Source organism: Poecile atricapillus, chromosome 29, assembly GCF_030490865.1.
Source record: "Poecile atricapillus isolate bPoeAtr1 chromosome 29, bPoeAtr1.hap1, whole genome shotgun sequence".
In the NCBI taxonomy this organism is placed as follows: domain Eukaryota; kingdom Metazoa; phylum Chordata; class Aves; order Passeriformes; family Paridae; genus Poecile; species Poecile atricapillus.
The window spans coordinates 1720454-1739433 of record NC_081277.1 but is presented as its reverse complement, the minus strand read 5'-3'; the positions used below and the strand labels follow the sequence as shown (position 1 = coordinate 1739433).

Below are 18980 nucleotides of genomic sequence, written 5' to 3'. Positions count from 1 at the left end.
GGTCTGTTGGAGTAAGAGCTGGTTTGATCGCAGCCCTGAGGGGGCGCGGCCCCGCCGCCATGACAGCGCGGCCCGCCCTCCTTCCCGCCCTTTTCCCGCCCTCCTTCCCGCCCTTTTCCCGCCCTCAGGGCCCCGCTCTCGCGAGACTTCGCGCTCCCCGCCCCTTCCTGTAATGGCGGCGCCCTAGACCGCGCGGCCGGGACCCGCAGCGCCGTCCGTCACCGCTGCCACCGCCACCACCGCCACTGCCTTCTCTGGCACCGCCGCCACCCCTGTCACCGCCACCATGCACTCGGACGATGTGAGTCCGACCGTTGTTTGGGCCCCGTGTCGAAGCCCGCCCCGGCCGTGCGCCCGTCCCGCGTGGCCGGGGGAGCCGTGTCCCCAGCGCGGCTGTGGCTCGAGGGGGACAGAGGGACCGGGGGGTGTGAACGGGGACTTGGCAGCAGCCGATGTGCTGTGCCTGTGCTCGTTGTGGCATCGCGCTCTCCCTGTCCGGGGAGCACCGAGGGAGCCCCGATGTTTGCGGGGTGTCCCCCTCAGAGCTCCCGGAGGCTGCCGGGGCCGGGGGAGGGCTGGCCCGGTGTGACACCCGCTGTTTGTCCCGCAGGTTGTCTGGAGCATGCTGGGGAACAGGCAGTTCTGCTCCTACAAGATGACGTGAGTTTGGGGGGCTTTGGGGAGATCCAGCAGGGGAAGGAGCGGGGGGCACATACCGGGTTCCCCCCAAACCCCACAGTGCCACCTCTGTGCCACCACGGCCGCCTGTGAGGGTCACAGAGGATGGGCTGAGCTGCGGGAGCAGTGGGGTCTTCCTGCCTTTCCCTCATTAATTCCCTGTCCCCTTCTTTCCAGCACCAAAACGCAGAATTTCTGCCGGAACGAGTACAACCTGACGGGGCTGTGCAACCGCTCCTCCTGCCCGCTGGCCAACAGCCAGTATGCCACTGTCCGCGAGGAGAAAGGTGGGAATTCCCTCCTGGAAAGGGCATTTGGAGCCCCCATCCCTGGAGGTGTCATGGCAATCAATGCCTGGATGTGGCACTCGGTGCCCTGGGCTGGGATCAAGGTGGGCACCAAAGCTGGATTTGATCTGGGCAGTCTTTTCCAGCCTGGATGGTTTTGGGATGGAGCCCGTGGGCAGGGAGGGGAGGGTGGCAGTGCCCGAGGGCAGCTCTGGGGAGGGGCTCAGGGCTCTGTTCCCTGTCCCCAGGTCGCTGTTATCTCTACATGAAGACGATCGAGCGGGCGGCGTTTCCCCGGCGCCTCTGGGAGCGGGTGAGCTCGGGGACAGTGACAGCGGCTCTCTGTCCCCATGGAGGGCAGCGAGGCGAGGGAACAGCCCCCAGCTGGGCCAGGGGAGGCTCGGGGTGGACAGCAGCAGGAATTTCTCCATGGAAAGGGTGGTCAGGCCATGGAACTGCCCAGGGAGGTTTGGGGTGCCGATCCCTGGAGGTGGCACTCAGTGCTGGGGACAAGGTGGGATCCACCTTGGAGGGCTTTTCCTTAATGATTCCCTGTGAATTTTCCTTAATGATTCCCTGACTGTGGGAACGGTGCAGCCCCTCCCAAAGGTCCCTGCTGTGTCGAGCTCTGTCACCAGCCCTTCCCCTGTCCCTCAGGTGCTGCTGAGCAAGAACTACGAGAAAGCTCTGGAGGAGATCGATGAGAACCTCATCTACTGGCCCCGCTTCATCCGGCACAAGTGCAAGCAGAGGTTCACCAAGATCACGCAGTACCTGATCCGCATCCGCAAGCTGACCCTCAAGAGACAGTAAGGGACACGGGGAGTGACCGTGCAAGTGACCACTGCTGGCTTCTGGAGCCCCTCTGCTGGCTGCTGTCACTGCTGGGACACAGAGCTGGTCCCCGTTTTCCTGAGGGGTTTCAGGTGGATCTGGAATCCAGAGCTGCAGGAATCCAGTGTATAAATGCACTGAGGCAATGTCCTGTGCTGGAAGGGACGCACAGGGATCACTGATCCCAAATCCTGGCCCTGCACAGACACCCCAACGGCCCCTCCTGGGAGCTCTGGCAGCCTCGGGGCCGTGCCCATTCCCTGGGGAGCCTGGGCAGTGCCAGCACCCTCTGGGGGAAGAATCTTCCCCTAAAATCCAACCTGACCCTGCCCCAGCACAGCTCCAGCCATTCCCTGCTCCTGTCCCTGTCACAGAGCAGGGATCAGAGCTGTCCCTTGGGAGGAACTGCTCCTCCTGTGGCACCTCCAGACCTTTCCTCATCCTCTGGACGCTCTCCAACAGCTTTAGATCCTTCTTACCCTGAGGCACCCAAACCTCAGGCCATTCCACACGCTGGGAATGCTGCAGCAGCTGCTGCTGGAGGTTGTGACATTCCCAGTGCCTGTTCCCTGCAGGAGGAAGCTCGTGCCGCTGCGCAGGAAGATCGAGAGGCGCGAGAACAGGCGAGAGGTACCGATGGCCCCGTGTCACCTGGTGTCACCTGGTGCCACCGCTGCTGTCCCCGCTGCCCCTTGGCCTCACACAGCTGCTCTGTGTTCCCTAGGAGAAAGCCCTGATTGCTGCCCAGCTGGACAATGCCATCGAGAAGGAGCTGCTGGAAAGGCTGAAGCAGGACACGGTGAGGCTCACACCGAGCTCACACTGCTGCCCCTGGGGGCATGGGGAGTGCCTGGCTCCCCAAAACACAGGCAGCCCCAAACACGAGGGCTCCCCAAAACACAGGCAGCCCCAAACACGAGGGCTCCCCAAAACACAGGCAGCCCCAAACACAAGGGCTCCCCAAAACACAGGCAGCCCCAAACACGAGGGCTCCCCTCTGCTCTGTGCCCAGGCAGCCCCAAAACTCAAGGGCTCCCCTCTCGTGTCTGGGGAGCCCCAAAACACAAGGGCTCCTCTCTGCTCTATGCACAGGGAGCCCCAAAACACAAGACCTCCCCTCTGCTCTCTGCACAGCGAGCCCCAAAACACGAGGGCTCCCCTCTGCTCTGTGCCCAGGCAGCCCCAAAGCTCAAGGGCTCCTCTCCTGATCTGTGCAGAGCCCCAAAACACGAGGGCTCCTCTCTGTTCTACGCACAGGGAGCCCCAAAACACAAGGGCTCCCCTCTGGTGCCCAGGCAGCCCCAAAACACAAGGGCTCCCCTCTTTTCTATGCACAGGGAGCCCCAAAACATGAGGCCTCCCCTCATCTCTGCAGGAGCGTGGGGTCAGAGTTGGGAAGGGGCTGATCCACACCTCAGTCTGAGGCTGCCCCATGCAGCCTTTCAGTGCCCCCCAGCCCAAAGTCCATCTTTCTCCTTATGGAAAATCCCAATTTTCTTTTCAGTATGGAGACATTTACAACTTCCCCATCCATGCCTTTGACAAGGCCCTCCAACAGCAAGATGCAGAGAGCGAGAGTGAGTCGGATGCAGAGAGGGAAGAGGATGATGATGATGAGGTAAAGCTTCCAGCCCTGCTGTGGTGCTGAGCTGGGCTGCTCCTTTCCTGCTGGCTGAGGAGAGCTCAGGACTGCTCAGAAAAACCTGGTGGTGGCCTTGGTGGCTGTTCCATGACACAGCTCAGTCCCTGCCTGTGCTGCTTTGCTTGCAGGATGTGGACAGAAGGGAGTTTGTGGAAGCAGAGGAGAGCGAGCTCAGCGACTTTGAGGTGGGTGAAGCACCAGGTACAAAGTGAGGCTGGGCTGCTTGGGCACCTCCACCCTCAGGTGTCTCTGGGGCAGCAAAATCAGAGCTGTGGAAGAGAATTGTACAGCTCCTCTGGAGCCAGGGGCTGCGGAATGGGATCGAGGTGATTTTGGGGAAAAGAGGAGGTTTAGTTACACAACCTGCTCTGACATCACTCTGGTCACTCCATTCTTCCTCAGGACATGGATAAGTTGGAGACAAGCAGTGAAGAGGAGCAGGAAGAGGAGGAAGAAGTGGAGAAGAAAGGTTCCCACTCCAAATCTAAAGGGAAAACACCCCTGAAGGGCCCAGCCAGGAGAAAACGTCGCTACATTGAGATAGAGTACGAAGGGGAAACAGAGCCAAGCAGCAAGACAAAAGCAGCCTGAGGCCCCCTGATCCCATTTTGTATGGACTGACAACTCCAGATGTGTCACCAGGGCCTGACTCCACCTCCACCCTTCACAGGACCCTCAGGAACTGCTGGTTTCATACTCCACTCATTTTCTGCAGCAGCAGCAGCAGCGGGGTTTGTGTCCCGAGCTCACTGAGTTTGTACAACTGGGTGAAGCCCAAAAGAACATCCCCACCTCTTCTGCAACCACAAAAGCTCAGCCCAGACTGGCCTGGGGAGCTCTGCTGCTCCCTGTGAGGCTGGAGGAACCTCCCGTGGCCCTGGGGGCACCTGGATGTGTCTGGGGGATGTGTGGGGCTCACAGGTGGGACGAGAACAACAGAACTCTTAAATAAATACAAGTTTTATTGTACAAAAGGGGGTGAGCAGTGTCAGGCACCTCTCTCAGGTGCTCTCCTGCACCTTCCTGAGGCATTCCCGCACGCGGTTCTCCTCGCAGCTGCTGTGCACCCCTTCCAGCAGCACCTGCAGGGGCACAGCAGCGTTCCCAGTGCCCTGGCGCTCCGCTGTGGTGTCACCCACCCTCCCCTGCAGAGCCCAGCACAGCCTGACCCCCATCAATCCCACACCCAGCCATTATGGGATGGGGGAAATGCAGAATCCTGCTGGGCTGAGGGGGAGCTGCCTCACCTTCACCTGGCCCTGGGAGCAGCGATCCAGCAGGATGAGGCACTGGGTGGCCCTGTGGAGCAGGGCAGCTCTGACAGGCTCAGGCGTGGGGCCCTGCTCCGTGTGAACGTCCCAGAGCAGCCTCAGCAGGGCCTTGAGGAGCACGGGGAGCCTGCAGGGCATCCTGCAAAGGGAAACACCTCATCCCAAAGCCTGCCCGAGCCAGGGGACAGCACAGCCTGGGGCTGCTGTGGGGCAGGACTGGTGCCAGGACAGCCCTGGACACGCAGGAGCGTCGGGATGCTGTTGGGAATGGACCCAGCCCAGTCCACAGCACAGGGTTTACCCCACAGCGATTTAATTTGTGCTTTTGGAACAAGCACAAGTAGGAACAAAATGAGGACCCAGCTTTGTTTTGGAGCCAGGTTTTTGAGAAATTCCAGCGAGTACTTCCTGGGACAGATTCTCCCTTAGGATTTCAGGGTCTTTTCCTCAAGAAAAAGTAACTTTGGGCCTTAAAGTGGAAACACTCAGGATAGGAATGAAGCATTCATGCCAGGACAGCTTTTCTGTGTGTAATCCCCCCCCAGAGGTACCTGGGCCAGGCGTGCTCTATGGTGCACTGCAGAGTCTCCAGGATTCCCAGTCTGGCCTCTTCCTCGGGGCCATCAGACACCTCCAGGTAGCCCAGGATGACTCGCTCCAGCCTCTTCAGGTGCCTCACGATGAGGATGCCGAGTCTGGAGGCACAAACACACCCTGAGGAGGGAGGGTAGACACTCCTGGATCCCAAAAACACACCCTGAGGAGGGAGGGTAGACATCCCTGGATCCCAAAAACACACCCTGAGGAGGGAGCATGCCCTTGGATAGCAAGGGTGGGTCCATCCCTGTGCTCTCTGCTCCTCGGGAAGATGGGCAGGGCCCCAGGTACAGCTCCCAGCCCCTCGGGAAGGTGGGCAGGGCCCCAGGTGCAGCTCCCAGCCCCTCGGGAAGGTGGGCAGGGCCCCAGGTGCAGCTCCCAGCCCCTTGGTGCCCCTGTCCCCTCTGTCTCACCTGGTGACGAAGGCAGGCAGGGTCCCTGCGTAGACCCTGCGCAGCGCCAGCCGATGCTCAGCCTCCATGTGGGTCAGCACCAGCTGCAGCACCTGGTCCCAGGGGGCCGTGGCTCTGCCCTGGCCCTGCTGTCGCTGGCATCGCTCCAGGATGGGCAGCAGGTCCAGCAGGCACAGCAGCACTGCCTGGTTTGGGGGCACATGGGGAATGTGAGCTCCTGCTCTCCAAAAAACAACAAACCTCAAGCCTGTGGCCACCCACAGTGCTTCAAACCCCTTCCCTGCCCACCTGGAATGGGGCAGGAGGCAAGAGCTCTTCCCTCTGTGCTATTTTCCTGGAATCTACTGAGTTACTTTACAGGACTGCCACAGGGAACAGGCTCAGCCTCCTGCTTTAAACTGAGGGGCTGCTGCTGCCCCAAGGCACCTCAAACCCAAGTGCAGCCGTCCTACCTGGATGAGAGGGGCCTCCCGTGAGTAGAGGTGGTTGTAGAGGGCGTGGAACACCACCTGGGCCCTGTTGAACTGGCACAGATCCGCTCCTGGCTGCAACAACAGAGAGCAGGATGTTACTCCTGGGCAGAGTAAAAACCTAAGGAAAGCTCACCCTTCCCAAACCCTGGGAAGTGTGAGGAGCTGCTGGATGTGCAGGTTAAACCTGGCCATGCACCAGGAGCAGAGGTTAGGAACCTGACCCACACCAGGGAATGGCTGGAGCTGTGCCAGGGCAGGGTCAGGTTGGATTTTAGGGAAAGGTGCTTTCCCCAGAAGGTGCAGGCACTGCCCAGGCTCCCCAGGGAATGGGCACAGCCTCGAGGCTGCCAGAAAATCTCCATGGATGAGATCCTTGGGGTGTCTGAGCAGGGCCAGGGCAGGACTCTGATCCCTGTGGATCCCTTGCAGCTCAGGACATTCTGTGGCTGACCCTCCCTTCACACAACCCCGGCAAAGCGCTCCAAGCCCTCCCTCCCTCCCTCACCACGTTGAGGACGATGTGGTGCAGGCAGCGCACTCCCAGCACTTTGTTCTCCTCCTGGAAGTCATCGGAGAGGAGCAGCGCGGGCGGCAGGACCCGCTCCAGGTGCGGGCACAGCCAGGGCCAGCTGACGCGGAGCAGAGCCCAGGAGAACACGTCTTTGGAGGCAGGGTTACGCTTCCAGGTGTCTCTGGAGAGACAGACACAGCTCATGGAATGCACAGCATTCATTTCCCATGCACTCGAGGCTCTCAGCTGGCAGCAAACTCTGACAACCATTCCCCAGCACCTTCCGCTGCTGGGCATTTGTAAAGCTCCTGGTTTCATGTTTATAATCTCTTGAGCCTCATCTCCGTTCCCCAGTATTTCCTACAGAGACCCTCCAAACACGCCACACTCACTTGGTTAACTCCTGCTTCAGGAGCCCCATCACCACTCCGAATCTTCCTTCCTCCTCCCCTTCCTTTCCCCTCAGGAATTCCTCCACGGAGCCGCAGCCCTCAACCCGGAGCAGCCTCTCCAGCAGCTCCTGAGCCACCGCCCGAGTCCCGGCCGTGCTCCAGGGGCTCTGCTCTTTGTGCGTGACGGCGAAGATGAACGCGTGTCCCAGCAGCCGGCGCAGGCCGGGCCCCACCGCGGCCGTGCCCAGCTCCCGCTGGCTGCGGGCAGCTTCCAGCTCCTGCAGGAGCAGCAGGAACGCGGCCCCGACGCTCTCCGCTCGCTCGGCCAGCGCCGCGTCCTGCCCGGGGGGCTCGGCCCCGTCCTGCTCCCGGCGCGGCGGAGCCCCCAGCTCGCCCAGAGCCGCCGCCAGCTCGCCCAGCGCCGCCGAGCGCAGCAGGGAGCGCGGATCCGCCGGGCGCAGCAGCGCGCTCAGCTCCCGGAGCGCTGCGGGCCGCTCGGACAGCGCCAGCAGCAGCGCCCGCTCCGCCGGGACCGCCCCGGGACTGCTCCCGGCCATGGCCTGACACCGGCCCCGGCCGGACCTCCCGGCCTGGAACCCCGCTACGGACACACGGCTGCGAGCGGGGAGCCGCGGGACACCCCCGGGACCCCCTGAGAGACCCCCGGGACCCCCGAGAGACCCCCGCGACCCCTGAGAGACCCCCTGAGAGACCCCCTGAGAGACCCCCGGGACCCCTGAGAGACCCCCGAGAGACCCCCTGAGAGACCACCGGGAACCCTGAGAGACCCCCGGGACCCCCCGAGAGACCCCCGGGACCCCCTGAGAAACCCCTGAGAGACCCCCGGGACCCCCTGAGAAACCCCTGAGAGACCCCCGGGACCCCCTCAGAGACCCCCGAGAGACCCCCGCGACCCCTGAGAGACCCCCGGGACCCCCTCAGAAACCCCCTGAGAGACCACCGGGAACCCTGAGAGACCCCCGGGACCCCCTGAGAGATCTTCGGGACCCCCGAGAGACCCCGGGACTCCCTCAGGGACCCCCGGGACACCTGAGAGACCCTCGGGACCCCTCAGAAACCCCCTCTGAAACCCCTCGAGAGACCCCCGAGAACCCCTCAGGGACCCCCGGGACCCCCTCAGAGACCCCCCGAGCACCTCCGGGACACCTCAGGCACCCTCAGGACCCCTCAGAGACCCCCGAGCAGCCCCGGGACCCCCTCAGAGACCCCGGGACCCCCTCAGAGACCCCGGGACCCCCTCAGAGACCCCCGAGCAGCCCCGGGACCCCCTCAGAGACCCCGGGACCCCCTCAGGGACCCCCGAGCAACCCCGAGACCCCCTCAGAGACCCCGGGATCCCCTCAGAGACCCCGGGACCCCCTCAGAGACCCCGGGACCCCCTCAGAGACCCCCGAGCAGCCCCGGCCCCGCTCCGCCGCCAGCCGCACCGCGCGCGCCAACTGTCGCAAACTCCCTGCACCGATTGCCGTAAAGCCGATGGCGGCGGGAGGGGGCGTGGCTTTGTGTGAATAAATTAGCATCGCTAATTAACGAGCGCGGTGCGGGACAGAGCGGCCGTGCGGGGCGGAGAGACCGGGAACGGCGGCACGGAAGGCACGGGAAGAACGGCTGAGAGAGGATAAACAACAGGCGGGGGAGCGCTGGAGGAGACGGTGAGGTCGCCGTGACCGGCAGAGCAGTGGCGCGGCCCTAGGTGCGGGCGCGGGAAGGGCGGCTCCGATCCTTCCGGTTCATGGAGATGATGAATGGGAGCGGCACGCGGCTGCGTGACGTGTGCGCCCTGCGTTACGACATGGCACAGTCCCATCTGACCGCCGGGGGGTCCTGGCGTCACCGTGACGTCACTTTATCCGTCAGACGTCCAAAAATAGTCTGTGATACTTAAGTGCGTTTCCGTGATGTCACTGCTGACGTCACCCCCTCGGTGTGAAAGGCGATTGGGTGATACCGCTTTTCGTCACTTCCTTTCAGTGAAATTCAATTTGGATGTTATGGGGTGTGTGGTGTCGTTGCTGACGTCATCCCCTCGGCGTCGGCGGTGCCTGTGACGTCACTGCACGTCATATCCTTCCCGCGTCGATAATCAGGGGAAATGAGCAATTTCAGGGGGGTGTGCGCAGCTCCGGGGCTCTCTGTGACGTCACTGCTGACGTCACGTTCTCTCGGATGTGTCAAAAATCTCCGGGAATGGGCAAATCCGGGGCTCTCCCCTGCTGGGGGCACAGCCTGGGGGATGGCCGGCCCTGGAGGGGTCAGCGGTGTCACTGCTGATGTCATCATCCCTCGGACACGTGAAAAACTGGGGAAATCGGGGAGATTGTGGGTCTGAGTGGATGTGGGCACAGTTCTTGGGGTGCCTTAGGGCTGGGGGAATCAGTGACATCACTGCTGTCATCATCCTCTCTCGGATGCGTCAAAAATGAGTGAAAATGGGGAGATCGGGGGGTTCCACGCTGAGCTGGGCACAGTTTGGGGGGGTCCTGGCACTGGGGGGCAGCAGCTCGATGCTGGTTTGGGCAGTTTGTCACCACATAAAGGGGTCACGGCCAGCAGTGTCCCCTCCTTGGGCACCTGGGGGGCTCAGCATCCACCCTGGGCTGTATTGGGAACCCCTGGGCTTTACTGGGGCCCTCTGGGCTTTATTGGGTTCCCCCTGGGTTTTACTGGGGGCTCCCTGGGCTTTATTGGGGCTCCCTGGGCTTTACTGGGGCCCTCTGGGCTTTATTGGGGCTCCCTGGGCTTTACTGGGGCCCTCTGGGCTTTATTGGGGTCCCCCTGGGTTTTACTGGCCCCCCCCCCCCCGGTTTTTATTGGGTCCCCCCTGGGCTTTATTGGGGCCCCCTGAGCTTTACTGGGGCCCCCCTGGGCTTTATTTGGGCCCCCCTGGGCTTTATTGGGGTCCCCCCAGGCTTTACTGGGGGCTCCCTGGGCTTTATTGGGACCCCCTGTGCTTTTTTGGGGCCCCTCTGGGCTATCCTGGGGGCTCCCTGTGCTTTTTTGGGGCCCCTCTGGACTTTATTGGGTCCCCCTGGACTATATTGGGGCCCCTTTGGGCTTTATTGGGTCCCCCTGAGCTTTACTGGGTCCCCCTGAGCCTCCCCTGCAGCAGCCACAGCTCAGACTGGCTCAAACCTATCCATTTAATCCTTTTTCACACAAAGCTGTGCAATCCCTCTGCCCCGGGGGGATCCCGAGGGGCTCCGCTCCAGAGAGAGCTCTGTGCAGCAAAGGGGGGCCGGGGGAGGGGACCCCCACCCTGCCCTCCCTCCCCCACCCTGCCCCACCCTCCCCTCCCTGCCCCACCCTGCCCCACCCTCCCCACCCTCCCCCACCCTGGGGCTCGGCTTCCCACAGGGAATTCCAGCCTGTCCCGGCTCCGTGGGGAGCACGATCCCAAACCAAGGCACGGCCTTGGGGATAAAAATCCCAGCTGGGAAACCCGGGATCCTTCAGAGGGGTGGCTGATGCCGGGCGGTCCCGCGGTGGATCCCGCTGGATCACGGTGGATCCCGCTGGGTCACGGTGGATCCTGCTGGGTCATGGTGGATCCTGCTGGGTCATGGTGGATCCCACTGGATCACGGTGGATCCTGCTGGATCCCGGTGGATCCCACTGGATCATGGTGGATCCCGCTGGGTCATGGTGGATCCCGCTGGATCATGGTGGATCCTGCTGGGTCATGGTGGATCCTGCTGGGTCATGGTGGATCCCACTGGATCATGGTAGATCCTGCTGGATCCCACTGGATTGCAGTGGATTGCTGTGGATCCTGCAGAACCATGATGGATCCCGCAGGATCGCGATGGATTGCTGTGGATCCCGCTGAATCTCCATGGATCCCACTGGATTGCAGTGGATTGCAGTGAAGCCTGCAGGACCACGATGGATCCTGCTGGATCATGATGGATCCTTCAGGATCCCGCTGGATCACGATGGATCTTGCTGGGTTGTCGTGGATCCCGCTGGATCATGGTGGATCCTGCTGGATTGCTGTGGATCCTGCTGGATCGCGGTGGATCCTGCTGGATCGCGGTGGATCCTGCTGGATCGCGGTGGATCGTGATGAATCACGATGGATCCTGCTGGATCATGGTGGATCCTGCTGGATCACAGTGGATCGCGGTGGATCGCGGTGGATTGCAGTGGATCTTGCAGGACCACGATGGATCCCGCAGGATCCTGCTGTACCACGATGGATCCCACTGGGTTGTTGTGGGTCCCGCTGGATCTCACTGGATTGACGTGGATCCCACTGGATCGCGGTGGATCATGATGGATCCTGCTGGATCGTGATGGATCCCTCTGGATCACAGTGGATCCCACTGGATCACACCAGCTCGTCCAGGAGGGTCCCGATGCTGGCCCGGGGCTCGGCCGCGGGTTTGTTGCACATGGGGCACACGCAGCGCACCTCCAGCCACTTCAGCAGGCACCTGCGGGCAGGAACGCGGGAATGGCCATTCCCGCTGGGAATTCCGCGCTCCCGGCCCGCTCTGCCAGCCACACTCACCTTCTGTGGAAGCCGTGCTGGCACGGCAGCACCCCCAGCTCCTCCTGCAGCCCAAAATCCTCCAGGCAGACGGCGCAGGCCTGCTGTGGGAGGTGAGATGGAGCCTGAGGGCGGCTGTGAACGTGGGGAACCCGCCAGAAATGGCACGGCTTGGGAAATCCCGTCTGGAAATGGCTCGGGAAATCCCAGCTGGAAACGGCTCGGGAAATCCCGGCTGGAAACGGCTCGGGAAATCCCGGCTGGAAACGGCTCGGGAAATCCCGGCTGGAAACGGCTCGGGAAATCCCGGCTGGAAACGGCTCAGGAAATCCCGGCTGGAAACGGCTCGGGAAATCCCGGCTGGAAACGGCTCGGGAAATCCCGGCTGGAAACGGTTCCCAAACCTCCCGCAGGGAGAGGGATTCCCTCCCGATCCCAGCCCAGCCATCCCCACATCGCATCCCCAGCCTGTCCCAGTCTGCTCCTGAGCACAGGGAAATTTCCATGAGGGTTATCCCAGTTAATCCAGGGATGTGCCCAAGGGTTATCCCAGTTAATCCCAGGGATCTGTCCCGAGGGTTATCCCGGTTAATCCCGGGGATGTCCCGAGGGTTATCCCGGTTAATCCCGGGGATGTCCCGAGGGTTATCCCGGTTAATCCCGGGGATGTCCCGAGGGTTATCCCGGTTAATCCCAGGGATCTGTCCCGAGGGTTATCCCGGTTAATCCAGGGATGTGTCCCAAGGGTTATCCCGGTTAATCCCGGGGATGTCCCGAGGGTTATCCCGGTTAATCCCAGGGATCTGTCCCGAGGGTTATCCCGGTTAATCCCGGGGATGTCCCGAGGGTTATCCCAGTTAATCCCAGGGATCTGTCCCGAGGGTTATCCCGGTTAATCCCGGGGATGTCCCGAGGGTTATCCCGGTTAATCCCAGCTCCATCCCAGCCCGGGCCGGTCCCGCTCACCCCGTGCACGTTCAGCCTGCGGGCGTCGCCTTTCAAAACCACCTGAGGGAGAGAAGGAGGGGAGGATTTCCCACCAGGACCTCGAGGCCCGGGAGGGGCTGAAGGGGGCCGGGAGGGGCTGAAGGGAGCCGGGAGGGGCTGAAGGGGGTCGGGCAGGGCCGGGCGGAGCGCGGGGGGCTCCGGGCAGGGCCGGGCGGAGCGCGGGGGGCTCCGGGCAGTCCCGTCCCAGCGCCTTGGAACGAGCGGTTTCAGTCCCCGCTGTGTCCCCGCTGTGTCACCCCAAAGCACCCCCGGCTTTACCTCCTTGTAGCCGAAGCGCTCGCTCTGCGCCTGGTGCCGCAGTTTGCTGGGGAGGGTGAGAAAGGCACCGTCAGCTCGGCAGCCAAAAACCCTCGGGAAGCGCCCGAAACCCCGGGGAACGCGCCCGAAACCCCGGGGAACGCGCACGAAACCCCGGGGAACGCGCCTGAAACCCCGGGGAACGCGCCCGAAACCCCAGGGAATGCGCCCCTCCCGCCCGGGGTTTGGGATCGCCGGCTCCCGGGCTCCGCTTGTGCCGGAGCATCCCGAGCTGCCCTGGCCGGGGCGGCAGCGGCGATGTGTTCGCCTTCGGGAGTCGTTCCCAGGGCAGGGATTGTGGCTCCCGAATTCGGGCTGAATTCCCAGCGCGACCTGAGCCGGGGAAAAGCGCCTGGCACAGAACCGCCGCCTCTCCTCCAGCCCCGGCCCCAAAACGCGCTCCCAAAAACGCCTGGGGGATGCGGGGGGCAGCAGCTGCAGCCTCGGCTTTTGGGGTTAAAAATAGCAGGGAGAGCAGGGAAAGGCACATCCTTCCTTCCCTGCCCCGCACAACGCGGCCCTCGCACGTTCCCTGGAAAACAGGAGCCCCTTCCTGCGCTTCCTGCCCTGCTCCGGGCGCCGGGACGGGGTTTGGCCCCGTTTTCTGGGACAAAACAGGATCTGGGAATGGCCAGGGACACCGAGCTCCCGGTTCACCTGATGAAGTAGCAGCAGAAGATGAGGCTGAGCACGAAGATGAAGATGCCGGTGCCGAAAATGACCATGTAGATGTTGAGGGGCAGGTCCTGGAAGGTGACGGGCGGCATCGTGCAGGGTTTACTGGGGTAAATCAGCCCCAGGCTGCAGGAGCACCCTTAGGGGGAAGGGAAATTCAGCGGTTAGGTGGAAAAATGTGAGAGCAGAGAGAGCCTGGGCTGGCTCTGTCCCCTCCAGAGTTTGCCAAGGAGCAGCACCGAGACATCGTCCTGTGTCTGGGGAGTGGAGATCTGCCCTGGAGAGGAGATCTGGAGGGGGAATGGAGATCTCCCCAGGAAGGGGAGTGGAGATCTCCCCTGGGAGCAGAGATCTGCCCTGGAGGGGGAATGGAGATCTGCCCTGGGAGTGGAGATCTGCCCCGGTGGGGAACAGAGATCTCCCCTGGAGGGGAGTGGAGATCTCCCCAGAAAGGGGAACAGAGATCTCCCCTGGGAGCGGAGATCTGCCCTGGAGCAGCTCAGGGTGGCAGAAGCATTTCCACAGCCGCTCCTCCAGCAGCAGCCCTGGCAGGATCTGTGCAGGAGGCCCTGCTTTCATCTCCAGGGGAGCCCAGGGAGGCTGGAAAGGGATTTAGGGGAGGACAGAGCTGAAAACCAGCTTGAAAAACGGGAACAGTTGGCGGCTGTCATCACCCCGAGAAGAGCAAGTGGCTGCTTCGTCCTCGGTGTCAGCAGCAGCTGACCCAGTGCCCTGTCCCAGCAAAGGCACGGCTGCCACCCCAGAGCCACCACGGGGGACACATGGGTGTCACGCAGGGCTGGTGACAGCACAGCCAGCTCAGGAGGGAGCCCCAGCCCCCTGGCACTGCTCAGAGCTGCTGCAAAGCCGGGCTCCGACAAGGAATAATCCCAGTTTTATGTCTGGGAATGGCTCTGGCCCCTGGAGCTGAGGCTTTGATTTCTCACTTGAAAGGAGAGGAGCCCCCAGCCCCATCTGTGCCCACAGAGCAGCTCCCCAGCCCCTTCCTCCCGCTCTGCTCCTCATTAGACAACTCCTCCAGGAGCTCTCCTGGATTTAATTCCAGCCCCTCTGCCTGCTCCTCGGGACAGGCTGGAATTTGGGAGGACCAGGGAGGAGCGAGCAGCAGAACCTCCTGCAGCAGTGGAGACACCCAGGGGGATGGGGGACAGCAGGAGCCCGGCCTGGGCACCCCGAGCACCTCTGGGACTCCCAAATTCCAGCCTTTCCCAGGAATCTGCTGGGCTGGGCCGGGTGAATTCCCGTGTCCCATCCGTGCCACACCACGCAGCCAGGAGCCACCTGGCCCTGGGGACAGAGGTTTGGTTTGCTGCACCAGAGAACAGCCTGGGCTGCAGGAAATGGGCTTTTCCTGCCCCTTCTCCTGCAGTCACCGGAGACAATCCATCCTCCACCTCACCGAGGGAAAGGGAGGATGTGTTTGTCAGGTCCTGCTGCTCCTGGGACCACCAGGTGCAGGAAGAGACAATAGGAAAGGTTCGTGATTTTTTGCTGTTTCCTTGCTGGAAATGACTGAGAAATGCTATAAAAAAAATCCCCACCCTGAAACAAAACAGAACAGAACAGAACAAAACACAGACAGCTCTAAAAAAACCCCACTGAGCGAGACATGAGGTAATGCTGGAGCACCTGGTGGTGGGGCATGGGCTGGAGAGCCCCAGCACATCCCTCTGGGTTGGTCTAAGGGGCTCAAAACCCAGCTCACCATCCCAAAAACCACCCCCAGCCACCCCCCTCTCCTCTCCTGCTCCAGCCCCCGCGCTCTGCCCCTTCCCGTGGGGCAGAAATCCCATCCCTGACCCCACAAGGGCCCTTTTGGGACTCACCAGCTCAGCCAGGGGCATTCCCGCTGGACGGGCCTTCAGGAACTCCCAGGCTCCAGGGAAATTCCCTTTGCTGCTCCGGGAGAACCCATAGGGTGTGAGGAGGAGCTGTTAGGACCTGGAGCAGGGGGTCCCTGCTGAGTTCAGCCCCTCTCCCTCCCAGCCCCTTCCCTGGGCGTGCTGGATGGTTTTGATTAAACCGTGCCCGAGGTTTCTGTTCAAAGGAAATGGATCAAATCCAGATTTGACCAACGTGAAACGAGGGCCTGAGGGACACCCAGGGGAACAACCCAGCTCCGGCTCCTGGCTCGGCATCAGAACCAGCACCCCCGAGGGCCGGAGCAAGCACTGAATTGAAAAACGGGAGGAGAGGGATCTGCAGAGATCTGGGGAAGTGCCCAGGAGCCCTGGAGCCTTTCTCCTGCACCAGGGGTGCTCACGGCTCCTCTTCAGCCACAAAAGCGTCCAACTGCAAAATCCCGCTGCTCCTCGGGGAAGGAGGAGCCCAGGAACAGTTTGACCCATCAGAGCTGTGGTTTGCACCTTTTCCTCTTCCTCTTTCTCCTTTTCCTTTTCCTTTTCCTTTTCCTTTTCCTTTTCCTTTTCCTTTTCCTTTTCCTTTTCTTTTTCCTTTTCCTCCTCTTCCTCTTCCTCCTCTCCCTCCTCCTCCTCTGACCCCAGCCCTGTCCCCATCCCCTCCTCCAGTCCCCCGTGCTCCAGCAAAGCCAAGTTTGGCCCCTCAGACCCCACATTTTGCTGCATTTCCAGTCGGGACCCACCGGTTTCTCCCACCCCACTGAGCAGGGATTTTGCTGAGCAGAGCTTCTCCCTCACCCCAATTCCTGTTCAATAAAACCAGCAGAAAACTCAGCAGGTCATGAAATAAAACCATTTTCCTCCTCCCCCACTGAAGCCGGGGAAGTTTCCATGTCGGTTTTGCTGGGATGCTGCAAAAAGCTCCCTGCAAAAAGCTCTCCTGAAGCCAAGTCAGGGATAAGGAGCTGCCCCCAAATCAATAAAAAGTTCCCCAGATAAAGTTCCCTGGGCCTGCACAGTCCTCAGCTCCAGGTGAGCACCGGGAGGGAAAGCCAGGCTGCAAAGGAGGAGCTGAAACCCAAAGCAGCAGCTCAGCCCTCACCGGCTGTCGGGACATTCTGAATAAACCCATTTAGGTTCAGATGGGAGTTTTGCACCGGCTCTGATTTACCAAATATTTGTGAGCCTGGGGCTCGGAGCCAAAGCGCACAAGGGGGGTGCCCAGGGCTGCGGAGCCTCGGAACAAGGCTGGGCTCTGTCCCGCTGTCCCCAAAGCCTCGGGAGGCTGAGGGAGCCGGGGCTGCTCTCGGGAAGCAGAATTCTCTCATCTTTCGGAGGTTCTGTGAGCACGGCCGAGCCCGGAGCTGCCGCGGAGGATTCCCTGCAGGAAACGCTGCCACATGTGCGCGACAACTGCGGCGCCCCCCGCGCACACCAGGGATGTGTTAGGGGACAGGAAACCGCTGCTGCTTTTATATTTAGCTTCAAAGGCTGTAACCCTTTCATAAATCCAACCAGCTCAGCTCTTGTTGCTGGGGCAGGGCTTTGATGGAATTCCCGGCGCAGCTTCTCTGCTCCTCGCTCCCAAAAATAACCCGGTTCTCCTTTGAACCCTCGCACGAGCGAACTCAGCTTGGCGTTCCTGGGAGCTCCTCACGCCCAGCGCGACCCTGAGGGGCCGTGGGCTCCTGAAAATGAGTTTATTCCTCTTCTGCGGGCACAGGGAAGGAAGCTGGAGGTTGGTTTTTTGTGTGGTGCGAGCAGCCAAAGCGTGGCCGGCGCATTTCTCCGGGTGCTTTCTCCCGGAGAGCCGGGCAGGACACGCAGCTCCGGGGGCAGAACGGGGACACCGGGGCTTCCAGGAGCCGGGGGATGCCCGGAGATGCCCAAGGGATGCAAGGAGATGCCTGGGGATGGCTGGAGGATGGCTTGGGATGCCCAGAGATGCCCAGAGATGCCCGGGGGATGTCCAGAGATGCCTGGGAGAAGCCTGGAGGTGCCCAAGGGATGCCCAGAGATGCCCAAGGGGTGCCCGGAGGTGCCCAGAGATGCCCGGGCGAAGCCCGGAGATGCCCGGGGGATGCCCGGAGATGCCCAAGGGGTGCCCAGAGGTGCCCGGAGATGCCCAGAGATGCCCGGGGGTTGCCCAAGGGGTGACCAGAGATGCCCGGGGGATGCCCGGAGATGCCCAAGGGATGCCCGGAGATGCCCAAGGGATTCCTGGAGATGCCCAAGGGGTGCCCAGAGGTGCCCGGAGATGCCCGGGGCAGGACACCCCCTGCCCACCCGCCCGGCCCCTCCCGGCTCTCACCGTGGCACCACTGGAACGGGGGCATCGGGCGGCTCCGCGGGGCCGCGGCTGCTCCTCCGGGCCATGGCCGAGCCCGAAAACCCCGCCCCGGCCCCGCAGCCCCCCCGGGGCCGCCCCCGGCCCGCCCCCGCCCCGCCGAGAGCTCCGGTGCCCCGGGCGGCCGCAGCCCGGCGTGTCCCGGCCGGGGCATCACCTGCCCCAGGTGGCACCAGGGACCCGCCCGAGGGATCTGTGGGGCACCCCCGAGGGCTCGGGGCTCCCCGGGGGTCTCGGTGTCAGGTTTGGGACACCCTCAGTCAAATCTTCCGGAAAATGCGAGGTGGTGGGGAGGGGCTGGGATGGAATTCCCAGCGGAGCTGGGGCTGTCCCTGGATCCCTGGGAGTGCCCAAGGCCAGGCTGGAGCACCCTGGGGCGCTGGGAGATGTCCCTGCCGTGGCAGGGGGTGCCATGAGATGAGTTTTAGGGTCCCTCCAAGCCGATCCAGAGTGGGACTGTGACACCCAGCAGGGGCTCGGGGACGCCCAGCAGTGACAGATGGGTGCTGGCACTGGTCCTGCTGTGCCCCAAGGCACGGAGCTGTCCCTGCGCGGCCCCCAGGGCCCTCTCCCTCCCCTTTCCATGATCCCGGCACAGCCCAGCGCCGCTCCGGGGCTCTCCGGAAGCTCAGGGAGAATGGAGCTATAACGGGAGCCGGAGGACAATGAGGGCTGGCAGCCGGCGGGGCCACCAGGGCCACCAGGGCCACCAGGACACCCCTTCCTGGCCTTGGAACCTCCTGGGCTCAGCCCACCCAGCCCTGCTGCTCCTGGGGGTGTTTGTCACAGCCTGGGCGCCCACTCGGAGCTGCCTTTGGGACACTGGCACGGCCACCTCGTGCTGGAGGTGCACTGCCACCTGAATGACCTTGGCACTGCCACCTGGGTGACCCTGGCACTGCCACCTGAGTGACCCTGGCACTGCCAGCTCTTCTGGGTGACCCTGGCACTGCCACCTGGGTGACCCTGGCACTGCCACCTGAGTGACCCTGGCACTGCCACCTGGGTGACCCTGGCACTGCCACCTGAGTGACCCTGGCACTGCCAGCTCTTCTGGGTGACCCTGGCACTGCCAGCCCGGCTGGACAGTGACCCTGGCACTGCCAGCTGAGTCACCCTGGCACTGCCACCTGGGTGACCCTGGCACTGCCACCTGAGTGACCCT

At 62.6% G+C, this 18980-nt stretch overlaps 3 protein-coding genes and 1 non-coding gene across 5 annotated transcripts; 2 read left to right on the top strand and 2 right to left on the bottom strand.

Annotated features, from left to right (window-relative positions):
- The first annotated feature begins 155 nt into the window (after nt 1-155).
- MAK16 (MAK16 homolog) lies at nt 156-4230 on the top strand. The gene is made up of 10 exons (XM_058859376.1): nt 156-301; nt 611-660; nt 856-965; nt 1214-1278; nt 1623-1774; nt 2375-2429; nt 2524-2598; nt 3304-3417; nt 3570-3626; nt 3844-4230. Exons 1-10 carry the CDS (start codon nt 287-289, stop codon nt 4030-4032), a joined length of 882 nt encoding a protein of 293 aa, XP_058715359.1. The 5' UTR covers nt 156-286; the 3' UTR covers nt 4033-4230.
- Nucleotides 4231-4383: 153 nt separating this feature from the next.
- On the bottom strand, nt 4384-7814 carry TTI2 (TELO2 interacting protein 2). The gene is made up of 7 exons (XM_058859375.1): nt 7099-7814; nt 6701-6887; nt 6175-6267; nt 5723-5907; nt 5264-5407; nt 4689-4851; nt 4384-4523 (listed from the first exon to the last, which is right to left on the bottom strand). The coding sequence occupies exons 1-7, from the start codon at nt 7653-7655 to the stop codon at nt 4443-4445; spliced, it is 1410 nt and encodes a 469-aa protein (XP_058715358.1). The 5' UTR covers nt 7656-7814; the 3' UTR covers nt 4384-4442.
- Nucleotides 7815-8838: 1024 nt separating this feature from the next.
- Nucleotides 8839-8932, top strand: LOC131589763 (small nucleolar RNA U13). The gene has a single exon (XR_009279843.1). It is a non-coding gene; the product is annotated as a small nucleolar RNA U13 (small nucleolar RNA).
- Nucleotides 8933-11327: 2395 nt separating this feature from the next.
- On the bottom strand, nt 11328-17843 carry RNF122 (ring finger protein 122). Of its 2 annotated transcripts, none has more exons than XM_058859327.1 (6): nt 17780-17843; nt 13571-13727; nt 12875-12920; nt 12575-12616; nt 11630-11712; nt 11328-11552 (listed from the first exon to the last, which is right to left on the bottom strand). In XM_058859327.1, exons 1-6 carry the CDS (start codon nt 17802-17804, stop codon nt 11447-11449), a joined length of 459 nt encoding a protein of 152 aa, XP_058715310.1. In that variant the 5' UTR covers nt 17805-17843; the 3' UTR covers nt 11328-11446. The 2 variants fall into 2 exon arrangements, with proteins under 2 accessions (XP_058715310.1, XP_058715311.1); XM_058859328.1 differs by having other exon boundaries at nt 11630-11709; nt 17780-17822.
- Nucleotides 17844-18980: the final 1137 nt, after the last annotated feature.

Bases quoted from the DNA above. Each gene is read 5' to 3' on its own strand.
- MAK16 (XM_058859376.1), top strand. The intron at 1,279-1,622 runs GTGAGCTCGGGG...CCTGTCCCTCAG, and splicing joins CCCGGCGCCTCTGGGAGCGG to GTGCTGCTGAGCAAGAACTA. The intron at 1,775-2,374 runs GTAAGGGACACG...TGTTCCCTGCAG, and splicing joins AAGCTGACCCTCAAGAGACA to GAGGAAGCTCGTGCCGCTGC.
- TTI2 (XM_058859375.1), bottom strand. From the start codon at position 7,655: ATGGCCGGGAGCAGTCCCGGGGCGGTCCCGGCGGAGCGGGCGCTGCTG. The intron at 5,908-6,174 runs GTAGGACGGCTG...CCCCCAAACCAG, and splicing joins GGGAGGCCCCTCTCATCCAG to GCAGTGCTGCTGTGCCTGCT. The intron at 5,408-5,722 runs GTGAGACAGAGG...TTGTGCCTCCAG, and splicing joins CTGCCTGCCTTCGTCACCAG to ACTCGGCATCCTCATCGTGA.
- RNF122 (XM_058859327.1), bottom strand. From the start codon at position 17,804: ATGCCCCCGTTCCAGTGGTGCCACG. The intron at 12,617-12,874 runs GTAAAGCCGGGG...TCTCTCCCTCAG, and splicing joins AGCGCTTCGGCTACAAGGAG to GTGGTTTTGAAAGGCGACGC. The intron at 11,553-11,629 runs GTGAGTGTGGCT...TCCTGCCCGCAG, and splicing joins CAGCACGGCTTCCACAGAAG to GTGCCTGCTGAAGTGGCTGG.